General features: G+C 43.9%; 1 protein-coding gene across 2 annotated transcripts in view; it reads right to left on the bottom strand.

Annotated features, from left to right (window-relative positions):
• Window positions 1-26,953, bottom strand: part of EFR3B (EFR3 homolog B) — a 614,353-nt gene that overhangs the window by 420,469 nt on the left and 166,931 nt on the right. For both annotated transcript variants that reach the window (XM_078649934.1, XM_078649935.1), the window contains exon 4: window positions 25,340-25,490. In XM_078649934.1, the coding sequence (XP_078506060.1) occupies window positions 25,340-25,490 (151 nt within the window). The remainder of the gene's footprint in view (window positions 1-25,339; window positions 25,491-26,953) is intronic.

Here is a 26,953-nt window from a genome sequence, read left to right as displayed (position 1 = left end):
TCGATGTTCCATTTGTGAGGAGGGACAACACATCAGGGGCACATGAGTTCAGAGGTGCAGAAAAGAACCAATAAGCCTCTATAATTCTGGGAATCTTGGAGGGCCAAGGTGCACCTTCAGAGCACACAAGGACAGTGCTGCATCCTGGTCAGCAGTCCAGCCTGATGCATTGTAGGTGAGGGGTAGGCTGGGGAATGTGCTATGGGCCTCTCCTGCAGAACTGTCAAACTCGGTCATTGAAATATGTATAGAGCACGTCCCAGGCAGAGCCAAGTCTCATGTTGGCTTAGTTGTCCTGGTACTCTTTGGATGTACGTATACTCTTTCTCAGCCATTACAAGTTATACAGGCAGATGTACGGTCTCTGGGATAGAACAGACAGCTCGCTCCTCCGACTCATGCCGATTTCCTCAAGCCGGGGGAATGTTTGGCCTTGTCCAGGCAGGCAGGTAGGACCAGGCAGTCTTGGGACGTGGATTGGGGGTCAGCTACAATTCTCCAGTGGTACTTCCTTCAGATTGTTTTTGCAAGGGACCAACCTAAGTAAGTCTAGTTTTCAAGTTTTTGCCCAAGTAATGCATACAGGTCACTGGCTTAATCTAGTGCTATCTGGACAACCTGTGCACAAGACCCCAGGAGGCCACCCTGCTGACACGGACAGTAAACATGCAGAGGCTCCATTTGTGCCTAATAAAAATTCCTCCAAAATTAAGGGATATGAGCGATTCAATTATGCACGACTTTTTGGACTGGTTTAGTCCCCGAATTCTGCAGTCTAGAATTGTACTGGGAAGTGCAAGCACTGACCTACCAGCAGCAACTGTCCAGACAATAACAGAAAGAACAGGGGGAGCATAAAAAGGGCAGGATAATGCAGCTAACTTAACGGTGCAGGGACACTTATCCTCTAACGTGTAAATAATGGGCAGTGGCAGGCAATTAATTCAGTGTTGGCAATATGAAGGTGGTGGATGGAGATTGAGAAGAACTGAAGGGCAACATAACATAGAGAATACATGAAAGAGAGAATACATGAAAGAGAGAACAGATCAACCTGTACGCTAATACGGGCCAAGCACCTACTCCAAATGAAGAGAATGGTACTAACATGCATGCTCATTATAGAACAATAGACATCATGCGATCTGTGAAAAGGATTGAGATTGCCTGTTACATTCAGGTCATGAACAAGAAGCCAAACTTCAGACTAAGAAATCTAGTCCCAGGTAGATCTGGTGGCTCAGAAAACTAATGCATCCTCTCCAAGGATCTATGGTTGAAACTTGGTCACAGGTTTGAAGCTTCGCTCGACCACTCAGGGTTTCATTGTACCTATTTTACGTGTCCTTAATCTTAAACAATGTCGGAAAGCACTACTATTCTTGCAACAACAGAATTATTTACCGATTTGATGAAATATTTCAAGTTTCTTCTGGTCTGTGATATGGCTAAGGAAACATAGGGCTGTGCAATAATGACATGCATTAGCTTATTTTATATGTTTTTATGTCCACTGTTTTATGACTTTGAATTGTGTTTTTAATTTCTTTGTCCTTGCTTTTGTAATTTCTTTCAAGATAATCGAATAAAGCTGATTATGACTAGGAGTACCACTGATTTGCATAATGATGATCAGTTTTCTGTCAATAAGGCAAAGAGACTTCCAAGACAATACGAATGCACTTTACAAATATGCCTGTGATGTTAGCTGAAAAAGATAATGGACGTCAATATAGGTGGGACTGTACTGCATAGAAAGAACTGCACACCCTTTTAGATTTGTACTAATTGTGATCATTAATAAACCACAATAATTTCAGATAGTTCAACAAGCTGCAATCTACTTTAGCTGTCAAATCTAAGTTTGGAATCATTCACATCCAGCAAGATGCAGTGTGGAAACATATATTGCACACATCTGTTTGATGTCAAGTTTCACACTTCCGAGGGTCTAACATCTTTTCCCTATAAAATGTTAGAACAGCTGCAAAGATGATACAGTTTTTGACAGCCACAAAAAAATGCTAGCTCCATCAATTCAAAGATGTCCATAGTTTTCTAAAACTTCAACAGACGTGTTATCCTAACATCACAATACCACGTGCTAACAAACACCCCTGCTACAGTCAGAGTTTCCAACAACTGGAAGAGGTCTGGCTACTCTGTCTGATGCCCTTCCACACCATAACAGTCATCGAAGAAAGCACAAAAAGTATGACTTCAAAGTTGGTGCATTTATGCTTCACATTCTATAAACACAGAGAGGAGACCGAATGTCTCTTCTTTCTTTCAGCTTTACCCCCAAGGAGCTAGTACAGGGTATGTTTGATGAGCCGTGCTCTGAGGAGCTCTGAGGAATGAAGCCTGGACAGCTACTTAATCATCAGCCTTTTCCTCACTTGCCCTTCATATATCCATGTTGAATGTCATCTAGTGACTAGAATATCTAATTAGTAGAAGGTCAACAAACCTTTGGAGGGGTCAAGGAAATAAATTCTAAGTGTCTAAGAATGCTTGATTTGCAAGTATTCAGTGATATTTGAAAACTGACTTCTGCAGAAGAAGAGTGCTGGCTGCCCTGAAGGGAGGCCAGGAGCCAGCAGTGCTTCACTGTTGCCACGGCACTGGCACTTATTTCTGGGGACCGAGCCAGTTTGTGGCATACTTTTTAGTAATGCCACCTCCAGATTTCCCACTGTGGTCCAGTCTTACTGCTTTTGACATGGCCTGTCTCACATTGTGTCTCTTTTGCTGGATCAGAGTGCAGCATTTTCTACCCACGCACCTAAAGTTTGAACACCAAAACAGCCTAGGCAACGTGGAACTCAGAGCTTTCTTAGCCGCCAATCAGTGGCTGCAGTCCATGTGCAACAAATTTGGCAGCTGCATAGAGTTGGGCATTGGGCCTGGAGCCGGCTCCTGTGGCCAACTCTGCTGAATCTAGCCAAAAGCATAGAAGGGATTGGCTGCCTGCGGAGTGTTGCATGCAGTGTCTGGACAGAGACCAGGCCCTGTGACCAACCCCACCTGTGCACGAAATCGCAGACCTGGCAAGGCTTCGGATAGCCGCAAGCAGTGGGATGGGCACAGACACCTCTTAGATGTTGTATAGTCTCAAAAAAAACTCAAAACGTCCCATAAAAAAGCAAAGGTTAAAGTAAATTTATGGTTAGCGGTTGCTATACTACCTCTATGTACAAAATTCACCAAAAAACACAATTAAAGTGCAGTTATGGATATGAATTGTAACCAAAAAGACACTAAAATTCACATGTTATGGTTAGAAGCATGATCCACAACCATGCAAACCATGACTCACATGCCAAATGCAATGCTTATGTCCTCACAATATTTAGGCCAATAACGTTATCCAAAAGCAAAATGTGATTGAACTACATCATGTAATCAAAACAATTAATGAAACATCTTTCATAGTCGTCTCTGTCAAGGTGGTAACGGTAATGTGATATGTAATCTCATCTGCAAATTAATTTACAACATTTGTAATTCCATCTTCATTTAGGGTAATACAATTAGCATTGCATTTTGTGTGTGTGTTCTGGTTTGCCTCAAAGCATTCTAGTACTTTTATAAAATAAACAAGACATACCAGAAACAAAGAGGATTGTGGAGAGAGTGAGCCAAGTCAAGTTCTTTCTTCTATGAATATAATGGTTTCCGGTCTTTTGTTAAAGGCTGGCTAAGGGTGGGTTCTCGCTGTGGCAATGGATCCCACAGAGCAGTTACCTCCGAGAGGATGATTCATCTCAAACTGCTCTTCTGGAAACAAGGGCCTATCACCGTTTATTTAAATGATGATAAAGTCTAATTGATTATAGACTCTCACCAGATGTGCTGGCTTTAACCACATACAAATTTGGCCAGTAGCAAAACTCATTTGAACCGAAACATAGCCGCAGCGGGAAGACAGTGAAAAGGGCATGTGCTCTCTTCTTTTAGCCCATCACTACTCTAGTTGTATACTTTTGACTCTCACAAATGACACAAATGTCTCTTTGAAGACCGACTGCTGCCATAGTTAATGATTGAACTTGAAAATGCTGTTAGCAATCTATGCCCTTTCCTTCCCATATAAGTAACACTTTCAATTGGCTAATGGTGTCAGTAAAACGTTTTTTTTTCCAAACAGTTCTCAGTTTATTGATTAGCCTGATCTTCCATGGTTAGCCCCAGATCAAGTGGCTTTAATAGGGAAATGAGACTTTTGCATTCATCAGTTCTTTGCAGCTTTTTGTAACTTGGCCACGGTTGCTTTCTTACTCTACTATCACCTTCAACTCACTCTTGATGGCAAACTTCTTCAGATCCCATGGAATCAACATAAGAACAAAAGTTACTTACCTGTAATCTGTGGTTCGCCAGTATTGGTGTCTTTCATAGATTCACATGCCCGAATCATTCCCCGTCGTCGGAGTGGGAGTCCCACGGTACATAAAATAGCAGTAATATGCCATAATATCATAGTAAAAAACAGTAATTCCTAACCAGGAAGTAAAGTAGCCCAAGCTACAGGAGAAAAAACGTCCACACTCATGACTATTCTAGTCATTTTGTATAGACCAAACTACAGCCAATCAGGCGACAGCACCCACCAGAAGGTTCTCCCCAGAGGCTCAGGCTCTCAGATTTTCTCGCAAGGAGTGATGATAAACCAATGTAGCCTAAGAACCTCTGAGGGGAGGTGGGCGGGTTGCATAAGAATCTATGAAAGACACCAATACTGGAGAACCACAGATTACAAGTAAGTAACTATTGTTCTTCTCCAGTATTAGGGGTGTCTTTCATAGATTCACATGCCTGAATCAGAGTGGATAGCAGTACACATCCGTGTCTGGAAGACACTCTTTGTAGCATAAGCTGGTAATATGAGATGCACATAACCATGAAATATATATGTATGTATATATATATATATATATATATATATATATATATTACCTACTGGCGATAGCCAGTAGGTATATATAGTTAGGATTGTTTTCCATAGGGAAATCGCAACATTCTATTGGGAATAACTTTGGCGCCGGTTGAGGAATCTTCCTGAAATTTTCCTTAACTTTGCCTCGCGGCGCTCTGCTCCTTCCCTGAAAGTTTGGGGGGGATTCGTCAAGCGGGGGCCGAGATAAAAGGGGGGTCCCAAAACGTGTTTTCCCCATGTTAATTTCCATAGGGCGGCTGGACTCACTTTTAGCCCGAACGGCTGAATGGTTTTCCACCAAACTTGGCAAAATTGTAGGGACTGGTAGCCCGATGTGCCTTTGCTATGTCTCAAGATATGTGCTCCAGTGGTTTTTACGAAAATTAACTTTGAAAAAATATATATTGGGCTACATTGGGCTATATATATGTTAGAGCCCAAATGTAGCCCAATGTAGCCCAATGTAGCCTAAAGATGGCCACCAGAGACAAAAAAAAACAAATGTAGCCCAAATATCAGCCAGATGTAGCCCAACTATAGCCCAATGACAGAATGTCCCAGAGTGCTCTAAAGAACAACTAGAGCGCTAACAGTCTTACTTATGACAAAAGTATGGCACATCTGAAGTCATCTTGATTGGAATAAAGTGTTAACACTTAAAACATTTAATTTGCAAAGGAACAAAATGAGGGGGTTCATTTTGCCATAGAAATTATGATTAGTGCTGAAGAAAGAAAAATTAGGGCACATTTTGAGTGACTTCTCAAATCCTCTTATATTTCATTAAAAAAATTCTGATATGCAGTCTCCCAAGATGGCCACCAGAGACAAAAGAGCCCAAATGTAGCCCAAATATCAGCCAGATGTAGCCCAACTATAGCCCAATGATAGAATGTCCCAGAGTGTTCTAAAGAACAACTAGAACGCTAACAGTCTTACTTATGACAAAAGTATGGCACACCTGAAGTCATCTTGATTGGAATAAAGTGGTAACACTTAATACATTTAATTTGAAAAGGAACAAAATGAAGGGTTTCATTTTGCCATAGAAATTTTATATATATATATATATGTTCACTGAAAAAACCATAGGTTACACACCAGTTATAGTTAGGAATTAGCATTTAAAAAACCTTTGAAATTCACTGAAAAATCCATAGGTTTCACACCAGTTATAGTTAGCTGGAAATTTTACTCGCATGAAACCATTGAAATTCCCACGTTATAGTTAGTTGGACTCACTATAACTTGCACGTCTGCAATGCACTGCTGATGACGTCACATATTACATCACTCATGCATATATTTAAATATTTAAACATTACTCGCTAATATATGTATTCACTAAGATACACTTAATAAGCCAGTTAACCAATCAATTTTGTTTTAAAAAACACTGAAAAAACCATAGGTTTCAGGCCTTATATAGTTAGGAATTAGCATTTAAAAAACCTTTGAAATTCACTGAAAAAACCATAGGTTTCAGGCCTTATATAGTTAGGAATTAGCATTTAAAAAACCTTTGAAATTCACTGAAAAAACCATAGGTTTCAGGCCTTATATAGTTAGGAATCAGCATTTAAAAAACCTTTGAAATTCACTGAAAAAACCATAGGTTTCAGGCCTTATATAGTTAGGAATTAGCATTTAAAAAAACCTTTGAAATTCACTGACAAAACCATAGGTTTCAGGAGTTATATAGTTAGGAATTCGTTTTTAAAAAACCTTTGAAATTCACTCAAAAAACTATAAGTTTTAGTGGTGTTATAGTTAGCTGGATACATGACTTATAATACTTGGAGTTGAGGTATTTAATTAATTTTGCCACATTGTGTCATGTTTGGGACACACAGTGGTGTCGTTCCCTATTGGTACATTATTGAATTTAATTGATTTAATTCTTGATTTGAATAAGGGAAGTCAATGAGTTTGCCAATGTATGGTTTATACGATTAGGTTGTTATTTGCGTTAATTGTCTGAGCCACTGTCGGTGACATGCCGATACACGGCGAGATCTATTAATTTTCACCGACTTGGGTTATTATCATTTTTACATATGTGTATTGAACACGTGGATCGGACTTTAACCCACAATGTAACTGTACGATGATTTCACTGTACAGGACGGTGTTCAAAATGTATATATTGTAAATATTTGTAAATAGGGCGTTGAAATGCCATGACATGCTGATACACAGCGAGATTGTTTTCATTTTTCATTTAATGATTTGAAAAGATAGGCATTAGTATATCTAAGGGTCGTAGCACACTGTAATTATGTTCATGTGTGTTAGCATTTATCCACTCAATAATGGCCGCCCTGTTGTAAATATTTGCACATTGTCCTTTTTTCCTTTTCATTCACGCTAAACAGGAAGTGCAATGTATATAGTGTGCCGGGAAACGTGGCACAAACTAACACTGACGAAGGACTAGAGGTCTGAAACGCGTCTGTTGTTTTTGTCAGAAGCCGAAATAAATCTTGTGCAAACATACCCCCGTGAGTGCGTTTTCGTCTCGAATGAAGGGTCGAATGGAGCCATTGTATTGACGCGTTTGCACCAACGCGCTAAACGACACCCGCCCGCGAGTGACCCGGGAATTCTGGTGCACCTTGGAGCAGTGAGACGTGTACCGGGGCACCGCGTAGCGCAGCCGGAAAGGAGACGTGGAACACGGGTCGCGACAGCAGCGACGGAAAAAACGTGAGTCTTCTTATCTATACCTGAAACCGCCTGATAGCTACGCAGGGCGAGGGGGTGATGCGCAACCAAACGCGGTGAACCTTTCCCGCGTCGGCCAAGAAAGAACTGATTAAAAGACATGTGTGATGAAAAGGACCGCCGGGAGGCGGCGCTGGACATTTTCAAGAGACGAGCACCAAATGCCCAGACTATACCGGCAAAAGAGGGTGCAGGGACAAAGTCTTCAAACGCTCTCACAGTACTATGCAATAAATTAGAGCGATGTTGTGAGAAAGAAATCAGGAAGTGATGGGAGGCCACCTCGCTCCAGAATTATATGGAAGTGGACAGAGTCCCTAGAGGGCTCAGGATATACACTGTCCCAGCATATGAAAATCCGGACCCCATGCTATTAGAACAATGGGCTGAATTAATAGCAGCATCTTGTAAAGCAATGCTGGATCTACTGATAAAATTTGCATGGAGCGATCGATCCAAAGCATTGGAAGAAATTGCTTCCCTAGAGAAAGAGTTAGCAAAGGAGGAAGATCAAGCGAAGATCCAACAATGAGGGATGAAATGAAAAAGAGACTCATGAAGTATGAGTTAAAAATAAGAGCAAGGAAGCAGGAGAAATTCGAGCGGGACGAGCGTGATTACGCTCAAGGAAGAGTATTAACATTTTCCAAAAAATATGATGGCATCAGAGCAGCTATGAAAAACAAAGAGAAGAAACAAACCACGGAACAAACAGCTGAGGCGGCAACCTCGGAATCAAGTGTCACTGATGAGGAACCTTCGGGAGATGACGAAACAAGAAATGCCAGCCAATTACGGAAGAACCCTTTTCATTTGGATTTCAATGTAATCAAGAAGACGTGGCTGAGAGGGGGAAAAACCAAACCCCCGGAAGACGACGACGCCAGACCCGAAGGGGCGGGTGGCAGAGGAAGAGGAAGGGGCAAGACGACAAGCTACAATACTCGCAAAAAGGGCAACAGATGGTAGATAGCAGTGAAAATTTAACCATCGTGAATCTTACCAATCAGGAACTCACATAAACTGAAACAAACACCTTACAACTGGGCTTTACTTTCTGCCCAAGTGACCAATTAGAGTTCACACAAACGAGAATTGATTTATTCAAATTGGTAAGGAAAATGAAGCTGCATAAATTTCATAAAACCAAGGGGTGTTGCAGACTCCCGCAAAACCAAGAAAAAGAGAACAACTGCCCAATTAACTGATGTGTTGACCGTGAAGGATTTGAATGCAGTCCAGGCATTAGAGGAATTGAGGCAAGAACAAACACAAACATTGGAAATTCAAACCAATATTGAACAACAATCGCCTCAAACAACTTTTCGAGCACCCTCACAATTCAATCCACAGATGCCTTATGACGCTATAGACACTTTCTCTGATGCCGTCATACAGGACCTGGTTGATCTTAGAACGAGTACCAGTAAACGGTCCAATTGGAATAAGAAACATAATCTGACTAGAGAACAACAATCCGCCCTCGAGAGTATTCAAAAAAACGATAAGATCATACTAAAACCATCAGATAAGGGAGAAAATATTGTTTTGTTGACAAGAGAACAGTATTGTAAAGAGTCCCTTCGACAACTAGAAAACCAGGAACACTACTGTGTCACGAGTGATGAGGAATATGAACACAGCAAGAGATCTTATCATGACCTCCTGACGAAATGGCAGAATAAAACCATGTTGGACATGGATGAATTTATGTATCTTCGGAATCCAGAACCATTAACTCCGACTTTCTACCACCTCCCCAAAATACACAAACATGCAACAAGTCCCCCGGGACGCCCTATTGTGTCATCGAAGGGTGGATTGACAGAGAATCTATCGATCTATATTGATTCTTTCCTGGCGGAATTTGTGGTGAACTTGAAATCGTAGGTACGAGACACCAAACATTTCATTGAACAGATAACAGACATCACATGGGACAACTCTTTCTGGCTCATTACTTTAGACATAACCAGTCTATATACCTGCATTAGACATGATGTTGGGGTCAATGCAGTAAAATATTTCCTCGATATGAGACCTGGAAAGTATAAAGAACATGGTCTAATGTTAATAGAGATGTTGCAGTTTTGTTTGCAAAATAACATTTTTTTGTTTCAGGACACTCTCTTTAAACAGATCTCCGGGACGGCGATGGGAACCTGCTTCGCCCCCAGCTACGCGCATTTATTCGTCGGCTGGTGGGAGGAGCAGGTGGCCCTTGCCGGAGATAACATCAAATGGGCGGAAAATATTGTGATGTGGCGTCGATACATCGACGATCTGTTCGTGGTGTGGAGGGGCTCCTTCACAGACGCAAACAATTTCGTCATGGATCTAAACAAAAATGATCTAAACCTGGTATTTACTGCTGATATCAGTAGTGAGGAAGTCCACTACCTAGATCTGAGAGTCTTTGTCAGGGAGGGAAAAATACATACTGCCCTATACAGAAAACCCACTGCGTGGAACAGCATACTTCATGCTAAGAGTAGTCACCCACCTAGCCTAAAAAACAGCATACCTTACGGTGAAATGTTGAGAATAAAAAGAAACTGCTCACAAGAGGAAGACTTCAGGGTAGCAGCCAATGAGAGTATCCAAAGGTTTCTTTTGAGAGGTTATGATCCAGCTGCCCTCAACAAAACTCTCAAGAAAGTGACGAGAATTCCTAGACAGGAACTGATGGCCTGCAGTCCTAAGAAAACAACCAATACTGAGAATGCTAATAAATTTAGAATGATCACTAAATTCTCAGAAGGGGCCAATGCTTTGAGAGGGATTCTCTCAAAAAGTTGGCATATACTGCGCACAGATCCAGTGATTGGGTGTGATGTACCAGAAAGACCGCTCATCACATTCCGCAAATCTAGATCTATTAAGGATATGGTAGTCCATAGTCACTTAACACCTGTGAAACCAATCGGACAGAGTACCCTAAAGGATATGGCGGGGTTTTTCCCCTGTGGGAAATGTCGCGCATGTGAGCATAGTAAAAGAGTACTCTCCTATTCCATCCCAGGGGTAGCTTTACCGAAGAAAATCAAGCACTTCATCACATGTACTACAGCGTATGTGGTATATTGTCTGATCTGCCCCTGTGGCTATAAATACGTAGGGAGCACGATCAATGGGGTCAAAATGCGAGTGCTAGAACATCAACGGGCCATAATGAATCGGGACGCTTCTTATCCGGTGGCCCGACATTTCTCTCAAGTCCATCAGAGCAATCGTGATTTACTCCAATTCTTTGGTCTGGACCATGTACCAGCTAATCCTAGGGGTGGAGACAGGCTGTTACGCTTGCGTAGACTTGAGTCACGACATATCATAGATATGCAAACAAAACATCCGGGAGGGCTCAACATTGGAGAGGAACTAGGTGTACACCTTGGTAAATGAAAAACTCTACATGAAGTGGATGTGTACATGCATGTATATGTGTATATATATATATGGCAGACAGAGAATGCTACTAGCAGATTTGATGTATTAAGAGCTGTATTGCTTGTAGAAGATCTGTCTTGACCATTGTTGGACTGTTTTGAGACTTTTTCTGCTTGTTTCAAACTTCTTTGAAGATTCTTTCTTCTTTTTTTCTCTGAAAAAACTCATAGGAGATGAAATAGTTGTGTACTTTTCTCCTTTCACCTTCGTTTCCTTACTTTATTCTTTTATTCTCTTATTGGCATATCCCTCTCAGTTTGTTTCCCTATCAAATTTTGGGTCTAATTAATAATCTTTGGATTGATTAGATTTGTGACACATGGCAAACAAAATTCACATGTATCATAATTGTGAAAATTGGTCCATATGGATCTGCGATTTACGAGCTAAGCTGATACACGGCTTGAGTTTGAATACATGACTTATAATACTTGGAGTTGAGGTATTTAATTAATTTTGCCACATTGTGTCATGTTTGGGACACACAGTGGTGTCGTTCCCTATTGGTACATTATTGAATTTAATTGATTTAATTCTTGATTTGAATAAGGGAAGTCAATGAGTTTGCCAATGTATGGTTTATACGATTAGGTTGTTATTTGCGTTAATTGTCTGAGCCACTGTCGGTGACATGCCGATACACGGCGAGATCTATTAATTTTCACCGACTTGGGTTATTATCATTTTTACATATGTGTATTGAACACGTGGATCGGACTTTAACCCACAATGTAACTGTACGATGATTTCACTGTACAGGACGGTGTTCAAAATGTATATATTGTAAATATTTGTAAATAGGGCGTTGAAATGCCATGACATGCTGATACACAGCGAGATTGTTTTCATTTTTCATTTAATGATTTGAAAAGATAGGCATTAGTATATCTAAGGGTCGTAGCACACTGTAATTATGTTCATGTGTGTTAGCATTTATCCACTCAATAATGGCCGCCCTGTTGTAAATATTTGCACATTGTCCTTTTTTCCTTTTCATTCACGCTAAACAGGAAGTGCAATGTATATAGTGTGCAGGGAAACGTGGCACAAACTAACACTGACGAAGGACTAGAGGTCTGAAACGCGTCTGTTGTTTTTGTCAGAAGCCGAAATAAATCTTGTGCAAACATACCCCCGTGAGTGCGTTTTCATCTCGAATGAAGGGTCGAATGGAGCAATTATATATATATATATATATATATATATATATATATATATATATATATATATATATAATCACATCACTAAAAGCATGATAAAATGCAAATACTTGAGCATGTGCACAACAAAATAAGCATAACAAGCGTCTGACAGCAGTAATAGGAGGTGGGAAACAGAGGCTCACCTTATTGAAAAGATTACGCAGAACTGCTTGACCCACTGAAGAATCTGTTTCGCTGGCTGCATCCAAACAGTAGTGTTTGGTGAAAGTATGCCTACTGGCCCAGGTCGCCGCTCTGCAGATGTGCTGGAGAGGGACTCCAGCGAAAAGAGCAGTTGAGGAAGACACTGCCCTTGTAGAGTGCGCTCTAGGAGCTGCTTGCAAAGGTCGTCCTGCTTGTGTATGGCAAAAGTCAATAGCTGCAGAGATACATCTCGCAATTGTTTGCTTAGATACTGCTTGGCCTTTACGAATCGTGCCATAGGTGAGAAATAGTTGATCAGATTTATGCAACATAAAAGTTCTCTGCAAATAGAACTTTAAACATCTCTTAATGTCCAGTGTATGCAATGCCCTTTCTGCAGGGGATTGTGGATTAGGAAAGAATGTCTTTAAGATGACAGGCTCGTTAAGGTGGAAGTCCGAAGGCACCTTAGGTATAAATTTTGGCTTCGTGGATAGGCTCAAAAGGATGGCGCATGAGCTGCGCTAACACTGCATTAAGATGCCATGATGGTGGTGGACGACGTACCGGAGGGAACATTCTGAAAAGACCTTGGAAGAATTGTTGTATAATTCTTGAAGAATAAAGAGAAGTGGTCCCATCTTGTCGGTATATTGAAATCGCTGCCAGGAAAACCTTTAGGGTTGCATGTGACAATCCTGATTTAACCAGATGTAAGAAAAAAGGTAAGATTTGCTCTGGTTTAGCCAAAAGAGGATGAATTCCAGCTGAACGACACCAGATACAAAAACGTTTCCATTTGAGACTGTATGTCTTTATAGTAGCAGGTGCTCTTGCTTTGGCTAGTACTTCCTTACAATCTGCAGGAATGTTTAGGTGGGCGAACTCATGGTATTCAGGCGCCAGGCCGCTAACTTCAGAGATGTCGGGTCCGGATGGTAAATCTGACAGTCCTGGATGGAGAGCAGGTCCGGAGTTGGACGTAACTGCATTGGTTGGCACTCCGATAGGAGAAGGAGCTCGGTGAACCAATATTGGCGAGGCCATATGGGGGCAATAAGAGTCAGCCGACACGGTTCTTTCTTCATCTTCCGCAGGACTCTGGGAACTAGCGGTATCGGTGGAGAAGCGTAGGCATATATTTGAGACCAGTTGATCGAAAACGCATTCCCCTGAGAGGGATGCCAACTTGCAAAGAACCGGCATTTGCTGTTCTTCTTGGTCGCAAAGAGGTCTAGATCTGGATGACCCCACTGCCGAAAGATCCGATCCACCGTCTGCTGATGAAGTTCCCACTCGTGAGTGAACACTGTTGTCCTGCAGAGAGTGTCTGCAAGAACGTTCACTGTTCCCGGGTACATGAACCGCCAGAAGATTGATTCTGTGCCGTACTGCCCATGCCCATAGCTCTTGGGCTTCCTGAGACAAGAGAGCTGATCTTGTTCCTCCCTGTTTGTTGACATAGTGCATACTTGTCGTACTGTCCGTGCGTACCAATACAGTGGCTCCTTGAATGCTTGCTCGAAATGATTTGAGGGCAAGGAAGATGGCTCTCAGCTCCAACAGATGGATGTGCCAACGTTTCTGCTAAGGGCTCCATTTGCCGCTGATTGTCAGTCCCTGAAGATGAGCTCCCCAGCCTTCGAGGGATGCGTCCGTGGTGATCGTAAAGTTTGGTGCGTCCTGAAGGAACGCGCAGCCCTGTTGCAGATTCCTTCTTTGCATCCACCAGAGAAGGGAACCCCGCATGCGAGGGGTGATCTGGATGAGGTCCTCGAATGAACCCGAGACCTGCAGCCATTGTAAGCTAAGTTCTTCTTGAAGAGGCCTCATTCTGAGACGGCAATTCGGTATCAACGGAATGCAAGACGATACCATCCCCAGAAAAGATTTGAACCGTCGGACTGAAACTGACTTTTTTGAAAGTAGATGTCGAGCCATGTCCTGTATTCTGACTTGTCTTTCGTCCGAAACGAAGGCTTGGAGCAGCTGGGTGTCTAGGATCGCCCCTAAGAAAGCTCATCTTCAGGATGATACCAACTGGGACTTGCTGACATTGATGGAAAGGCCCAGAGATCGAAAGAGAGCTAGACACTGTTGTAAATGGTTGTCTGTGTAAGAACTGGCCTTGATAAGGCAGTCGTCCAAATATGGAAATATTTGTATTCCCTCCAGCCGGAGGTATGCTGCTACCGGAGCCAGGACCTTTGTAAAGACCCTGGGTGCCGAGCACAGTCCAAATGGAAGGACCTTGAATTGATAATCCTTGCCAGCCACTCTGAATCGCCGGAACTTTCTGTGTCGAGTTAAGATGGGGATGTGGAAATACGCATCTTGGAGATCCAAGGTGGCCATGTAGTCTCCAGCCAATAGGAAATGCAGTATTTCCTATAGCGATAACATTCTGAACAATAGCTTCTTCAGATATTTGTTTAGGACACGGAGATCCAGAATTGGATGCCATTCTCCGGACTTCTTCTTTAATAGAAAAAATCTGGAGTAGAATCCTGTTCCCCTCAGCGTTTGAGGAACCTTCTCGATTGCTCCTTTCTTCAACATCAAATTCATTTGGGTAAACAGCTCCTTTAGATGAGCTGGAGGTGGTCCCCTTAGTGGAACGTTCGGAGGAAACTGTTCGAGAGCATGGCCCTTGGCCACTATGTCCAAGACCCACCAGTCCGATGTTATCGATGACCATTTTGAGTAGAATTTTGATATTGGTCCTCCAATTTTTGCAAGAGATTGGGACAGAAGCGTTGGCAGGTGATAAGGCTCATTGTCATTTATACTTTCCGCGGTAGGCCGGTCTCCTCTTGTTCTGGGAATAATTATTGTTTTGTTGACCAAAGGATTGATAACGCTGTGTTTGATAGCGTTGATTTCCCTGCCTGTAAGAGGACTGTTGTGAATATCCGCCTCAGTTAGAGAACGATCCACGTCCTCTCGCTCCTCGAAAGGGCGGCTTACGAAATTGCAGGGTGCCCAAGGATTTAGCGGTTTCTGTATCCTTTTTGATTGTCTGCAGGGCTTCTTCCACTTGCGGACCAAACAGAAACTCTCCGTCATAAGGCATATCCAATACCCTTGTTTGCACTTCTTGACGGAACAAAGTGGATCGTAGCCAACCTTGCCTACGGAGGACAGAAGCACCTGCCAATTGCCTGAAGCCAGTTGAGGCCACATCAACAGCACAACAAATAATCTCAGCCGAGATACTTTCACCTTCCTGTAGGATCTTTTGCGCTTCAGACTCAGAAGGTTCTGGAAGTTGGTCTATGTAAGGCGAGATATCTGACCACATTTGCCGGTCACATCTGCCCAGGATGGCCAATGAGTTAGCAGCTCGGACCGTGGTAGCTGCCATTGTTGAAACACGCTTGCCAATGGCATCCAGGCGCCTACCGTCTCTATCAGGTGGAGCCGCAATTAGAGCTGAAGGGTTCCTAGATCTCTTTTGTGCAGCTTGAACGATTACTGAATCCAGTTTTGGTTGTCCTATAAGGCAAGCAGGGGACTTCTCCGGAGCCTTATACTTTTTATCAATCCTTGGCAGGACCGGAGGAATGGAAGCCGGGTTAGACATGACCTTAATCCCCTCCTTCCAAATGAAATCTTTAATAGGTATAGACTTTGCTTGCTTCCTTGGCTGGTCTTTAAAATCATAGAGGAAACATTCCTATTCTGTATGCTCCATATGAATGTGGAAGCGTTTCGTGGCCCGCTCCATTAAAAGGTGGAATCCTCCCACGTCCACTGGAGGTGAATCTGAAGTAGCCGTGGCGACGGAGAAGGAGTTTGAACCTGGTAATCATCCCACTCCGACATCAATGACTCGTTATCGACTTCTCCTTCTTCTCTTTCTTCTTCGTCTGAAGAACGTTGTTCGTCCAGCTGATTGAATGATGCAGGTGGAGGAGACCTCGAAGGTCTGAGGTCAGGCAAAGGCGTCTCAACCACAGGTGTAGGAGGTACAGAGCCTGCTGACTCTGATGGCGGAAAATGCCTGTAATAGTCATCTAGCATGCATTGATGGTTGGTGAGTGTGAGAAGTTGGCCTGATATATGATGATCACTAGTTCTAGTGATCACCTTGTATCAGTCCAAACAACCCTTATGGTGATTGGTTGTAAGTCAACCTTATAGACCAGCTATCCTAATGGTAGCATGGACAAAGCAGTCTTAGGCTAAACTCTTTTGGCATGTGAAGCCAGCTGTTTTACCACAATATAACCCCTTGAATACCAGATGAAAGGACACCACACAGGTTGTTATGAAAATAAACACTATATTTATTAATAACACCTCTGAACTCTTTATGAGGTCAGAGGGCTAAGCACATGACAATCTCTTAAGAAAAATACGACAAGTTGCACAAAATTACAATGGTGCCCTAGAGGCACGACAAACCATATACTAAGTAAGTGGAATGTGAAAGTCGATAGAAGGAATGGAGCTGTCCAGAGGCTGGAGGTTCGCTAGGACTACGCTATCTTCACCTTAGGTAAGTAATAGGAGGCCCACGGGACGCGTGTGCAGAGTGTGAACTCACACGCGAGATGCGTAACAACGTCTATGGACAGTACAGTTCAAGTTAAAAGGGGAGTACGGACAATCCTGACTAGTTAGGACAAAAACGACTGTGGAACTGGACACTAGGACAGTTAAACTACCCTTGAGCACCGGAAATGCTCTCGTTACCTCACCCACGGGCTGCGGGTGCATAAGTGTCAAAGAGTGTCGGGTTCTCGCGTTGAAGTCTATGGAGCCTGGAAGAAAAGATGCTGCAGGCGACCAGGAGGAAGATGTCCGGTGCGATCCAAGGGTGGATCGGTGAAGAAGAGGACCTGAAAGCAGAGGGGACAGTGTTCAAAGTCACTAGCCAGTGACCGGTGTGGAACCAGGAAGGAACCAGATGCTGTCGTCGCGATCAGGTGAAGAGTGGACGCTTGACTCTGCAGCCACGTGGACCAGGAGGTGTCTTCGACGACCAAGATGGAGGCACGAGCTGTCCCACGCAGGCTCTCGCTGTCGGCGGTGTCGGATCCGGAATTCGAGTCAACAGGCCTTGGCAAAGGCAACCCACGCGGTGAGTGGAAAAGGGCATCTGGTGCGGACTAGGAGAGTCCGGAGTGCCCCTCTTTTGGAAGGGAGCAAGGGCCAGTCTGGAGCAACCAGACCAGCAGTGAAGATTTCAAGGTTCGTCGTCTAGGAGGCCACTAGTCAGCCGGCAAGTGACCAGACAACGCGTCGAGCAGCAACAAGCAGAAGGGCCCCACGCAGATCTCGTGGAAGCTGGAGGGCTGATCTTCGGTGCAGGGGCTGCTCGGGGCTGGGGCTTCTCAATCCTCAAAGCACTTGGTCGAGTTTACCTCGGGAGTCGTGCTGGAAGCGAAGTGCAGGATCTTTCAAGATGGCCAGTCCCGCGTGCCTCGTCGCACCCACGGGTCTTAGCTTTGCTGCAGATGTAGGTTGAGGTCGGAGAGGTCTGGGAATCCGGGTCTCGTCGGGCTCTGAAGTTTGGATCCTCGAGGGAAGGCGACAAAGTGAAGCCGCTGGACGCTTGATGGTGCCTGCAGTTGCAGGGTGGACACTCCTTGCCCACAAGGGAGATTCTTCAGTCTTCTGTGGAGCAGAACGTCGAAGTCCAGAGTTTCTTCTTGTAGAATTGTTCAGGATAATCTAATCTGGAATGGGACCAGTTCCTACCTTTATTCTCCTAAAGGGGGCTGCACTACTGACTAGGTGCCTCCCCTGGGTGGGACCAGGAAGGGGGGTGGCTACACCCCCTATACTTTGTTCGGTTTTGCGCCAGAGCTGGGGCAGGGATGCCCCAGCAACTGGTTTGAACCGGTGTATGCACAGGACACCTTGTGTGCCCCAGGCATGTCTCATTCCTTTCAGGCCTCCCTACCTCAATACACAAAATCCTGTCTGGGGTGGTGCTAGCACCTCCCAAGGCAGGAAACCCTTTGTCCAGGCCTCCCTCGCTGGAAGGACTCCCAGCAGCAGGAGGTCAGACTTGTGTCTGTGGTGGCAGCATCCATTTTGTGATGCCAAGGCTCGAGTTAACTTTAACCGGGGTTCACAGTTACATACATGTCGTGCCCCTCTAGAAGGGTGGAATGCTACCCCCGTCGCCAGAATTGGCGAGGGGGTAGTATTCCAATTCATATGACACCTTACTCGCCATGTTTTGATAATGTTATACCAGAGTTAGCATTTAACCGCGAGGATTATAATGCACTTAAGAGTATATGGTATAGGGTTATCATGGAACAGCTATTAGGACTTGGTTCCGCAAGCTGCAGACGGGCTCAGCTCATGCCAGAGCACCATCTCACATAATTCCAAGCAATCTGCCTTCAGGATTGATAAGGCCTGCCATAGGAGTGACTGATAGGAGTACATGTGTCCATTTTAGGGTTAGATATAGGTATACTATATCTACAGCAAAGGGTGATTACACCACCTTGCCCCAGCTGTCGTGCAGCCAGTTGTGTCAGTTTTAGATGGCCAGGCAGGGGTGGCATAATACATGCTTCAGCCCCTGGTAGGCCCTGGGTACACCTACGCCCTGGATACCTAAGGTACACTGTACAGGGACTGATAAGATGGCCCAGTACCAATTAGTAAATGCACCTAAAGTACATGGTTGTCAATTTAGAGAGAGAACAGCTAGGCTATGGGTCTGATTAGCAGGCCCACAGCCAGGGAAAGTCGTAAACCAGTGAAGCAAAAAGTAAAAATCTGGGGTGACCATAGGATTGCAGACCCCACTATCCTACAGTGAGCAATGCTATTGGCACCTGAGCTGAAGGGACATTTGTCACAGTTGATGTCATTTGCTCAGGCGAATGCTGATCTTCTTGGTTGTCCTCTTGATATTTTATTTTCAATTCGGAAGGCCTTGTCGCCGTTCCAAATGTTTCCTCAATAACAGAATCCTCATCACTGTCCTCAGAATCCAGTAGCTTGTCTGGAACCTGTAGAGGTATGAAATATGTAGAGGAGATAAAGGTTCCAAGGCTGAACCACGTCTCTGAAGTAAAGACGGTTTTGGTGTCGACAGAAAAGCCGTAGACGGCGACCACACTTGCAAAGTGGTACAAGAAGATAGCTGTGGCGTCGACGGGGGTTCGACCAAAGGACTCGTCGACTTGGGTTTGGCGGTAGACGACACTGAGGTCGTCGTCGACGGTACAGTTATCGTCGTCGACAATAATGGCTCCGTCGACGGTGAGGTCTTCATCGACGGTGGTGTCTTCGTCAACGATGTTGTCTTCGTCGACGATATTGGCTTGGTCGACAATGGTATCTTCGTCGACGATGGTGTCTTCGTCGACGATGGTGTCTTCGTCGACGATGGTGTCTTCGTCGACGATGGTGTCTTCGTCGACGGTGTAGCAGTCGTCGACGATCCCGTCGACTGTGGCTTCTTCGTCGACGGGAAAACAAGCGTCGACGGTGTCGTAGACGGGATCTTCTTTAGTTTAGCCGTCGACGAGGCGCCGACGATGGCAGAAGATGAAGACTCTGCCGTCGACGAGATAGGTCTAACAGTAACATAGACCATCGTCGACGATGAAGACGCCGTCAACATAATCATCTCAGGCTTAGGAGAGGAAAAAGTTACCATTGACGTCGACATAGCGTCGACGGAGACGGGGTCTGTTTCTGAGGTAAATTCTTCTCAGAAGATGTTTGAGGTAACTTCTTTGTGGATTTTCTCGGGGGCGTAGATGAACCACTTTTCTCCTTAACAGGGGGAGTAGCCTTAGATGTGGAAGGCCTCTCAGACCCCTTAACAGGTTGTTGCTTCCTCGCAACCTTAGCCCCAGGAGAAGTTAAAACCTCATCAGCAGCTCTCTTCCTAGAGGCTGAAGTAGACCCAGAGGCAATACTGCCTACCTCAGAAGCAGGATAATCTGAATCCTTGAGCTTTTGTAGCCACAAAAGCAGGCGGCCCTCTCTGTCCCTGAGGGTCTTCTGAGGGAAGGTCCTACAGATCTTGCAGTCCTTCACTTGATGTTCAGGATACAGGCAGTAAATGCACTTCTTGTGGGGGTCTTCTTTAAAAAGCCGGAGCTTACCACAAGAGGCACAAGGCCTGAATAGAGATTTCTTGGTAGACATCTTCAAAACACTAGATTCCAGAAGGAAAACAGAGAAGTACTGAGCAGAGCTCAGGGAGACTCCCTTCACACGACGTGCGGCAGAAAATCTGAGAGCCTGAGCCTCTGGGGAGAACCTTCTGGTGGGTGCTGTCGCCTGATTGGCTGCAGTTTGGTCTATACAAAATGACTAGGATAGTCATGAGTGTGGAAGTTTTTTCTCCTGTAGCTTGGGCTACTTTAATTCCTGGTTGGGAATTACTGGTTTTTACTATGATATTATGGCATATTATTGCTATTTTATGTACCGTGGGACTCCCACTCCGACAACGGGGAATGATTCAGGCATGCAAATCTATGAAAGACACCCCTAATACTGGGGAATCTCCTACACACAACGCCCAGCTCATTTTTCCCTCTCAGATGGCACTGTCACCACCAAGACTAACTTCAAACAATGCATGAACAGTGTAATCAATTGGATAAAACAAAACTGCCGCATGCACAACACTGGCAAAATGCGAGTGCTGATTTTCAAGAGGAGAGCTCACCATGGGACTCCACCTGTGGACCGTCAAAACTGGACCCACACCCACCCCAACCAGCCATGCTAGGAACCTAGGGCTCATCCTGGATACCAACCTCACTATGAAGCCCGAGGTCAATGCGGCCACCTCCTCATGCGTCCACACCACCCGCATGTTACTGAAAAGCTTCAAGTGGCTCCCACTGGACACCAGACACACCAACATGCAGGCCCTAATCACAAGCAGATTGAACTACGGCAATTCCCTCTATGTCAGCATCGCAACCCATCTTCTTCACAGACTTCAAAACATCCAAAACACCGCTGCCAGACTCATTCTTAACCTCCCCCGCCGAACCCGTACTACATGACTCCTCAGAGAACTCCTCTAGCTCCCCATCCAGAAGCACTGCCAGTTTAAAGTTCTCACACGCATTCAAGTCACTACACAACATAGGACCTGAATACCTCAATCACCAGCTTCCCTTCCACCAACCCATCACACAACTTTGCGCAGTATCACTCGCACACACACCCTGGATCCACAGAAGCAAACAGGAAGGTTGATTATTCTCCTACCAGCTGCCAAATCCTGGAACAACCTCCCCAATGCATCAGGGCCTCCTCCTCACTTCTTGAATTCTGCAAGAACTTGCAATTCAATTAGTCTTCTTTGGGGACTAACGAGTCTGCCAGTACTTAGTCCCAGACTCACTACATGCCTACACTCACCTACTCACAGCCAGGATACCCTCATGGGTGACAAGTAGTGCTCAACAAATCCAAATTACATACATTACAACCACCATACAAATCTGTCGATATCAACCTGACATCAACATAAACAGGTAATACGTTTCTAATGGGGCCTGGTGCATTAGTCTATTTCCTATGCTGTGTTAGAACCATCCTGGTCGTAAGGCCTGAACAGTGTATTGATGCTGTGTCCAAACATGAGACAATCTGCCAATTTGCAAGATTCCTTTGTCAGTGATGCAGTGTGGAGACACCATCTTGAAGGGTTCCTGTGTCAAGAAAGGAGAGCCCTTGCTCAGAGTTTTCTTGTTCAGATCACAAAATGCAGCTATCTTGCATCTACAGATTTATAACATATTTGGACTATTCAATAGCGCACTGATGTGATTTAGAGAAAGAGACATTGCAAGACAATTTTACTAAACCTGGTTTGTCACCTTCCTTGAACAACCAGTTTGGTCCTTCGGAGCTAAGGCTTACTTTTATGAACCTCTGCCAGTTATCTGCATGTTGCATTTTTATCCATCATTCCAAACCTCCCGAAATGCACCCTTTAGGCAAAACACTCTTTCGTAGGTCTGTATAGAGTTCTTCCATTATATTATATGTCTTGTACTGCTCTGCCATTACCTTTCCTCTGTCTCGACGCAGCTATTACAAAACAGAGATGCTAAGTGACGTTCCAAAGTTAATGAAACTGAGTTTGGGCCTTGAGGCCTGGCGGAATGGGACCTTAAAGTCCCAAACATACCTCATTTACTAACATGACCTTCTTTTTCATTTTCACTTAGGACTCTGCAGCAGCTCTGGCCACACATGCCCATAGGGTCGGCAAAACAGTAAAGGGGAACCCTCAAACTGGGTCGTGCAACCTCTGTTCACAGTCCAGGCAGAGTAGTGCTCACTCCGTCCCTGCATAACCAGACCATTGCCACCTCTAAGACCTTTCAAGCATAATGAGATAGTCAAACACAGACTCTTGTTTATACTGAGTCTTCATGTTGCAATGATGTCTACCTGGGACTATCTTCAGTTAAATGAGAAGACGGCAGATGTGTATTATTCAAAACATATGGGAAATAAACGTAAGGTACTGACATCATATTTCCAGGTACGGGTTCCCGCCATATGTCAGGGACTGTCCTATATGCTCAGGCACTCATCATGGCAGTACTTGGCATATGTGCAATGCAAGTATATGAGTAATTAAAGTGTACACATGGTTATTAGTATGACATTGAAGTGATGCAATACCTGGCATATGGCAGCAGTTTATAACTGGGCGTATGCAGACAATTCCGTGCCTGTCAACTTAAGACGGTAACGCTTGCGGAACAGTGGGAGCTGGTTGAAGTATATATTATGTAGGTGGTTTTTACACACACCTACCTCAAAGGCAGCGGAGCATTTGTTCTTTAAAAGTAAAGCACAAAGAGTTTAACTCTCAGTTTTGACCTCCTCATCTGCAGGACCGCTTTCTCCTGTCTACATAAGAATTTTCTACAGCTTCTTCCTACAAAACTCAGCATTTTCTTAAAGAATGAACTGCCAACTCTCCTGGGTGTGCTCACAGGTTGTGCAGCCTCTACTGTCAGTCTCAATAAACTGTAAACACTTCCCAAACAGTTTATGATTGAAGGCTACAAAAAGGGGAACAGTAGTTTACCTGAAATAACAGCAAAGCTCGGGTGAATGTTATCTTCCCAATAACCTTCCTAATGCCAATGAACGTTTGTGTTCACAATATCACGTTTGATGTCCCATGAATACATTGATTACCGCAGCCCTTATTCTTGGTGGCAAATTTACATTTTAGTGACATAAAAAAAGACTTGTAGACTTTTTTTAAATGACACTGTTGTCAAAGGAATGTGGTACAAAACAAAGAAGCCAGTCAAAGAGAGACCCATACCGAAGTAATGAAATTATATTTCCCAGTGGTAGATGTTGCATCAACTTGTCTGGGCTGATAGAAGCCAGGTCTAGTTAGAGTAAACAGATGGAGCTTCTGCAGCTTTTTTATGCTTGGAGAAGGTGCTAATGTGAAATTAGCTTACAAAAGCCCTGTCTTACAGTACTTTATGAAAGGAAGGTGCTCTGTCATTCAGTATAATCTTAATAAACATTTGAAACAAAGCAGAGCGAATCACGGTGTCATATAAGCAAACGCATCTAGAAAAATTAATGGGTATTTGCTTTTTTTTGCTCTTCATAACATTCATAGTTAACACCAGTGCATGAAAAGTGCAGTTTCCGATTTACAAAAGTTACGAGATATATAAACAGCAGTGATTAAAACAGGGATGTCTTAAGCAGAGGCAGATACACCTATGCATCAAAAGGACTTCAATAAGGAGGTGGAACAAGGAATATATTTAACACTTTTACCGCGGCGTAGAATCCGGTGCAGTGCGGATGTTTGCGGCGCAGGTGGGGCCGCTTCGGACAACGGACGTGCACAGCACTACGTAGGTACTGCTCGTGACGGCCGTTGGCCGACGCACGCACGCAACGGGTTAACTAACAAGTCCAAAATCTATGATAAAGAATTAGAAGAAAATGTAAAGCACCATTTTTAGGTTATTATATATGAAAAGAGCTAAAGCTAAAGAAGCTGTTGAATACACTGAAGACAACTAAATGTAATAATGTTCAATGTATCTGAATAAAAGAGGCTAAGCCTTCGTTGGAAGAGGTAAGTTTGTATCTGGGTTGAGCCGCACAATCTCACTCTCCCAAACCATCATGGCGTCTCAGCACCAGTAATAGAGCGCCCTCAGGGCTTTCCTAACCTCAGCAATGTGGAATAAAAAACTCCAGTGAGGTCGGTAAAGCAGATCAGTCAGGTAGTCCCAAAAAACCTGGCTCTCGTTGACATCTCAGTCTCTTGTAAGCATTCAGCGAGAGCTGAATCTCACCCAATTCTTGCTTTTGTCAATCCTTAAAACATATGCAAAACGCTGAGAAGCTTGAGCAGAAAGCAAGAGGGGGAAAGAGAGTCAAATCAAACAATCTAAAATCCTAAATCCTACTTTTATAATTCGACTGTATGAGACTTAACAAAGGCCGGACTGGACACCAATATTGAATTTTTTTAGCCCCCCACACAGTGCTTAATTTGTAAAAAAATAAGTAAGTGGTCATCTAGAGAGGCGATTGCCCCACCCCCATTGTCCCTGCCAGCACTGCCAATGACAGAACCAACGCAAGTACTAACCATGGCACTCCTACAAGTGTGACAATGTGAACTATTCCAGGCCACCCAAAGCTGTAATAATGGTGTGAATGGCAGCGGTTATTCATTTTTAATGTATATTAGCGTATTACACAGTGGTTGTGCTATCACAAAATTTGACAGACAGCGCCAGCGCCGTCCACGCAGTGGACAGCCAATAGAGCTGGAGCTGACAATTAAGTGCCATCACCTCAAATTAAACCCTGTCAACACAACTGTACCTTTCGGGAGCAGCTGTGACACAAGACCACTTACGGAGTTAGTGCCCAGGATCTGCAGGTCTGGCTTCTCGGACTCCACCAGCTTCGCCACCATCTTCAAGAAGCTTTCCACAAAAAGATTAATACTCTGACAGTGGCAGGCCATCAGCAGCTGGTCTAGGGCTTCCATGGCGATGCACACGTACCTAGGGGGCAAGAAGAGGAATCACATACAGATAGTAATATTCACTCACAGTCGAATGGTGTCTGTGAATGACAACAAGGACAAATGTGGGAAATTGTTTAGGATAGATTACAGCTGGTTATTAATGAGGATTAAAAAAATATATAGGAATACAAAAACTCACAATGTAGATTACTAATGGCTATTCTTGATAACTAGAAATTTAGGGGGGTTTTAGTAAAGTATCAACTGTGTTTCCTATTCCTTCCACCCGCTCTTTGATTGTCTTTAATTCCTGGAAAACGTTTTGTTCTATATTATCCAGTTTTGTGTGTAATTTCTTTATGAGGGTTTCTAAGATTCTTGGGGCCACGATATTCCGGTATTTACACATTCTTAATTACCATCTCTCTTCCTGACTGCGTTGACTTGGGGTACATTAGTCTTTTAATTAGTCGGTTTGCAAAGGATAGCGATACAGTAGTTCATTAAGGGCAAGATTACTTTTTATTGGCGGTATAGCAGAACCATTGAAGCATTAATCAATCTTTTTGAGTACATATTTTTGAAGAAATAGGCGTATTCTTGAAGAAGAGGTGGATCAGACATGGTTGCATATAGTAGAATACTCCACATTGTTTCACGTTTCAGATTTTTATGCCCAGTATGCAGCATAGTAAGTTAAACAATTGCTTGGTGAGTTTGTTTGGGTTTACAACAAGCATTGGCAAAACCAATAGGTCACACCTTTGAGACCATTGGCTCTTCCATTTTGCCCTTTGTTCATGCTGTACAGAATGAGCATTGTAGACTTTGTCAATGATTTGTAGCCATGCGGTATAGTAGTAGTGTTAGGATGCAACCAAAGCTAATAAACGTAAAAAATAAAGTGCACTTGTCCTGGCTGGGTCATAGTGTGGGTAAACTCATTAGTTTACCCACACTGCAAGGCATCCCTGCAGGGCTACAAAACATTGCCAAAACCAATAGCTCTCAAAGGCGAAACATCTTCACTTTGCCAATGCTTATTACATTACCTGGTCGCTGCCCCAGTCTAGGTGACCAGCTGTGACGGATGAACGTGGATCACGGGCCCGAAGAAAGGGAGAGAGTGCAAGAGCAGAAGAGAAAGACAGAGAGAGTGATAGAAAGAGAATATATTGAATAGACAGATAGATAGATAGATAGATAGATAGAAAGATAGATAGATAGATAGGCAGCAAGATAGACATAGGGAAGACAGACATAGTGAAGACAGAAGAAAAATAGATTGGTAGGTAGATAGACAAGTAATCAGGGGCGCAACTAGACCTGAACTTCGGGGGCTGGCAGGGGGTAAGACTCCTAGCCATGGCGGGCTTGTGCGCTGGTGGCAGTCTTTTTTGTGGTTTTCCTCCCTCATATCCTCCTTCTCTAGGAATTCCCACACTGCTGCTTCGGCTACAACTGCCTTGCCTTTTAGTGAAGACTAATGAAAATGTATTC

Source organism: Lissotriton helveticus, chromosome 6 (assembly GCF_964261635.1).
Source record: "Lissotriton helveticus chromosome 6, aLisHel1.1, whole genome shotgun sequence".
Taxonomy (NCBI): Eukaryota; Metazoa; Chordata; class Amphibia; order Caudata; family Salamandridae; genus Lissotriton; species Lissotriton helveticus.
This window is presented reverse-complemented; position numbering and strand designations above follow the sequence as displayed.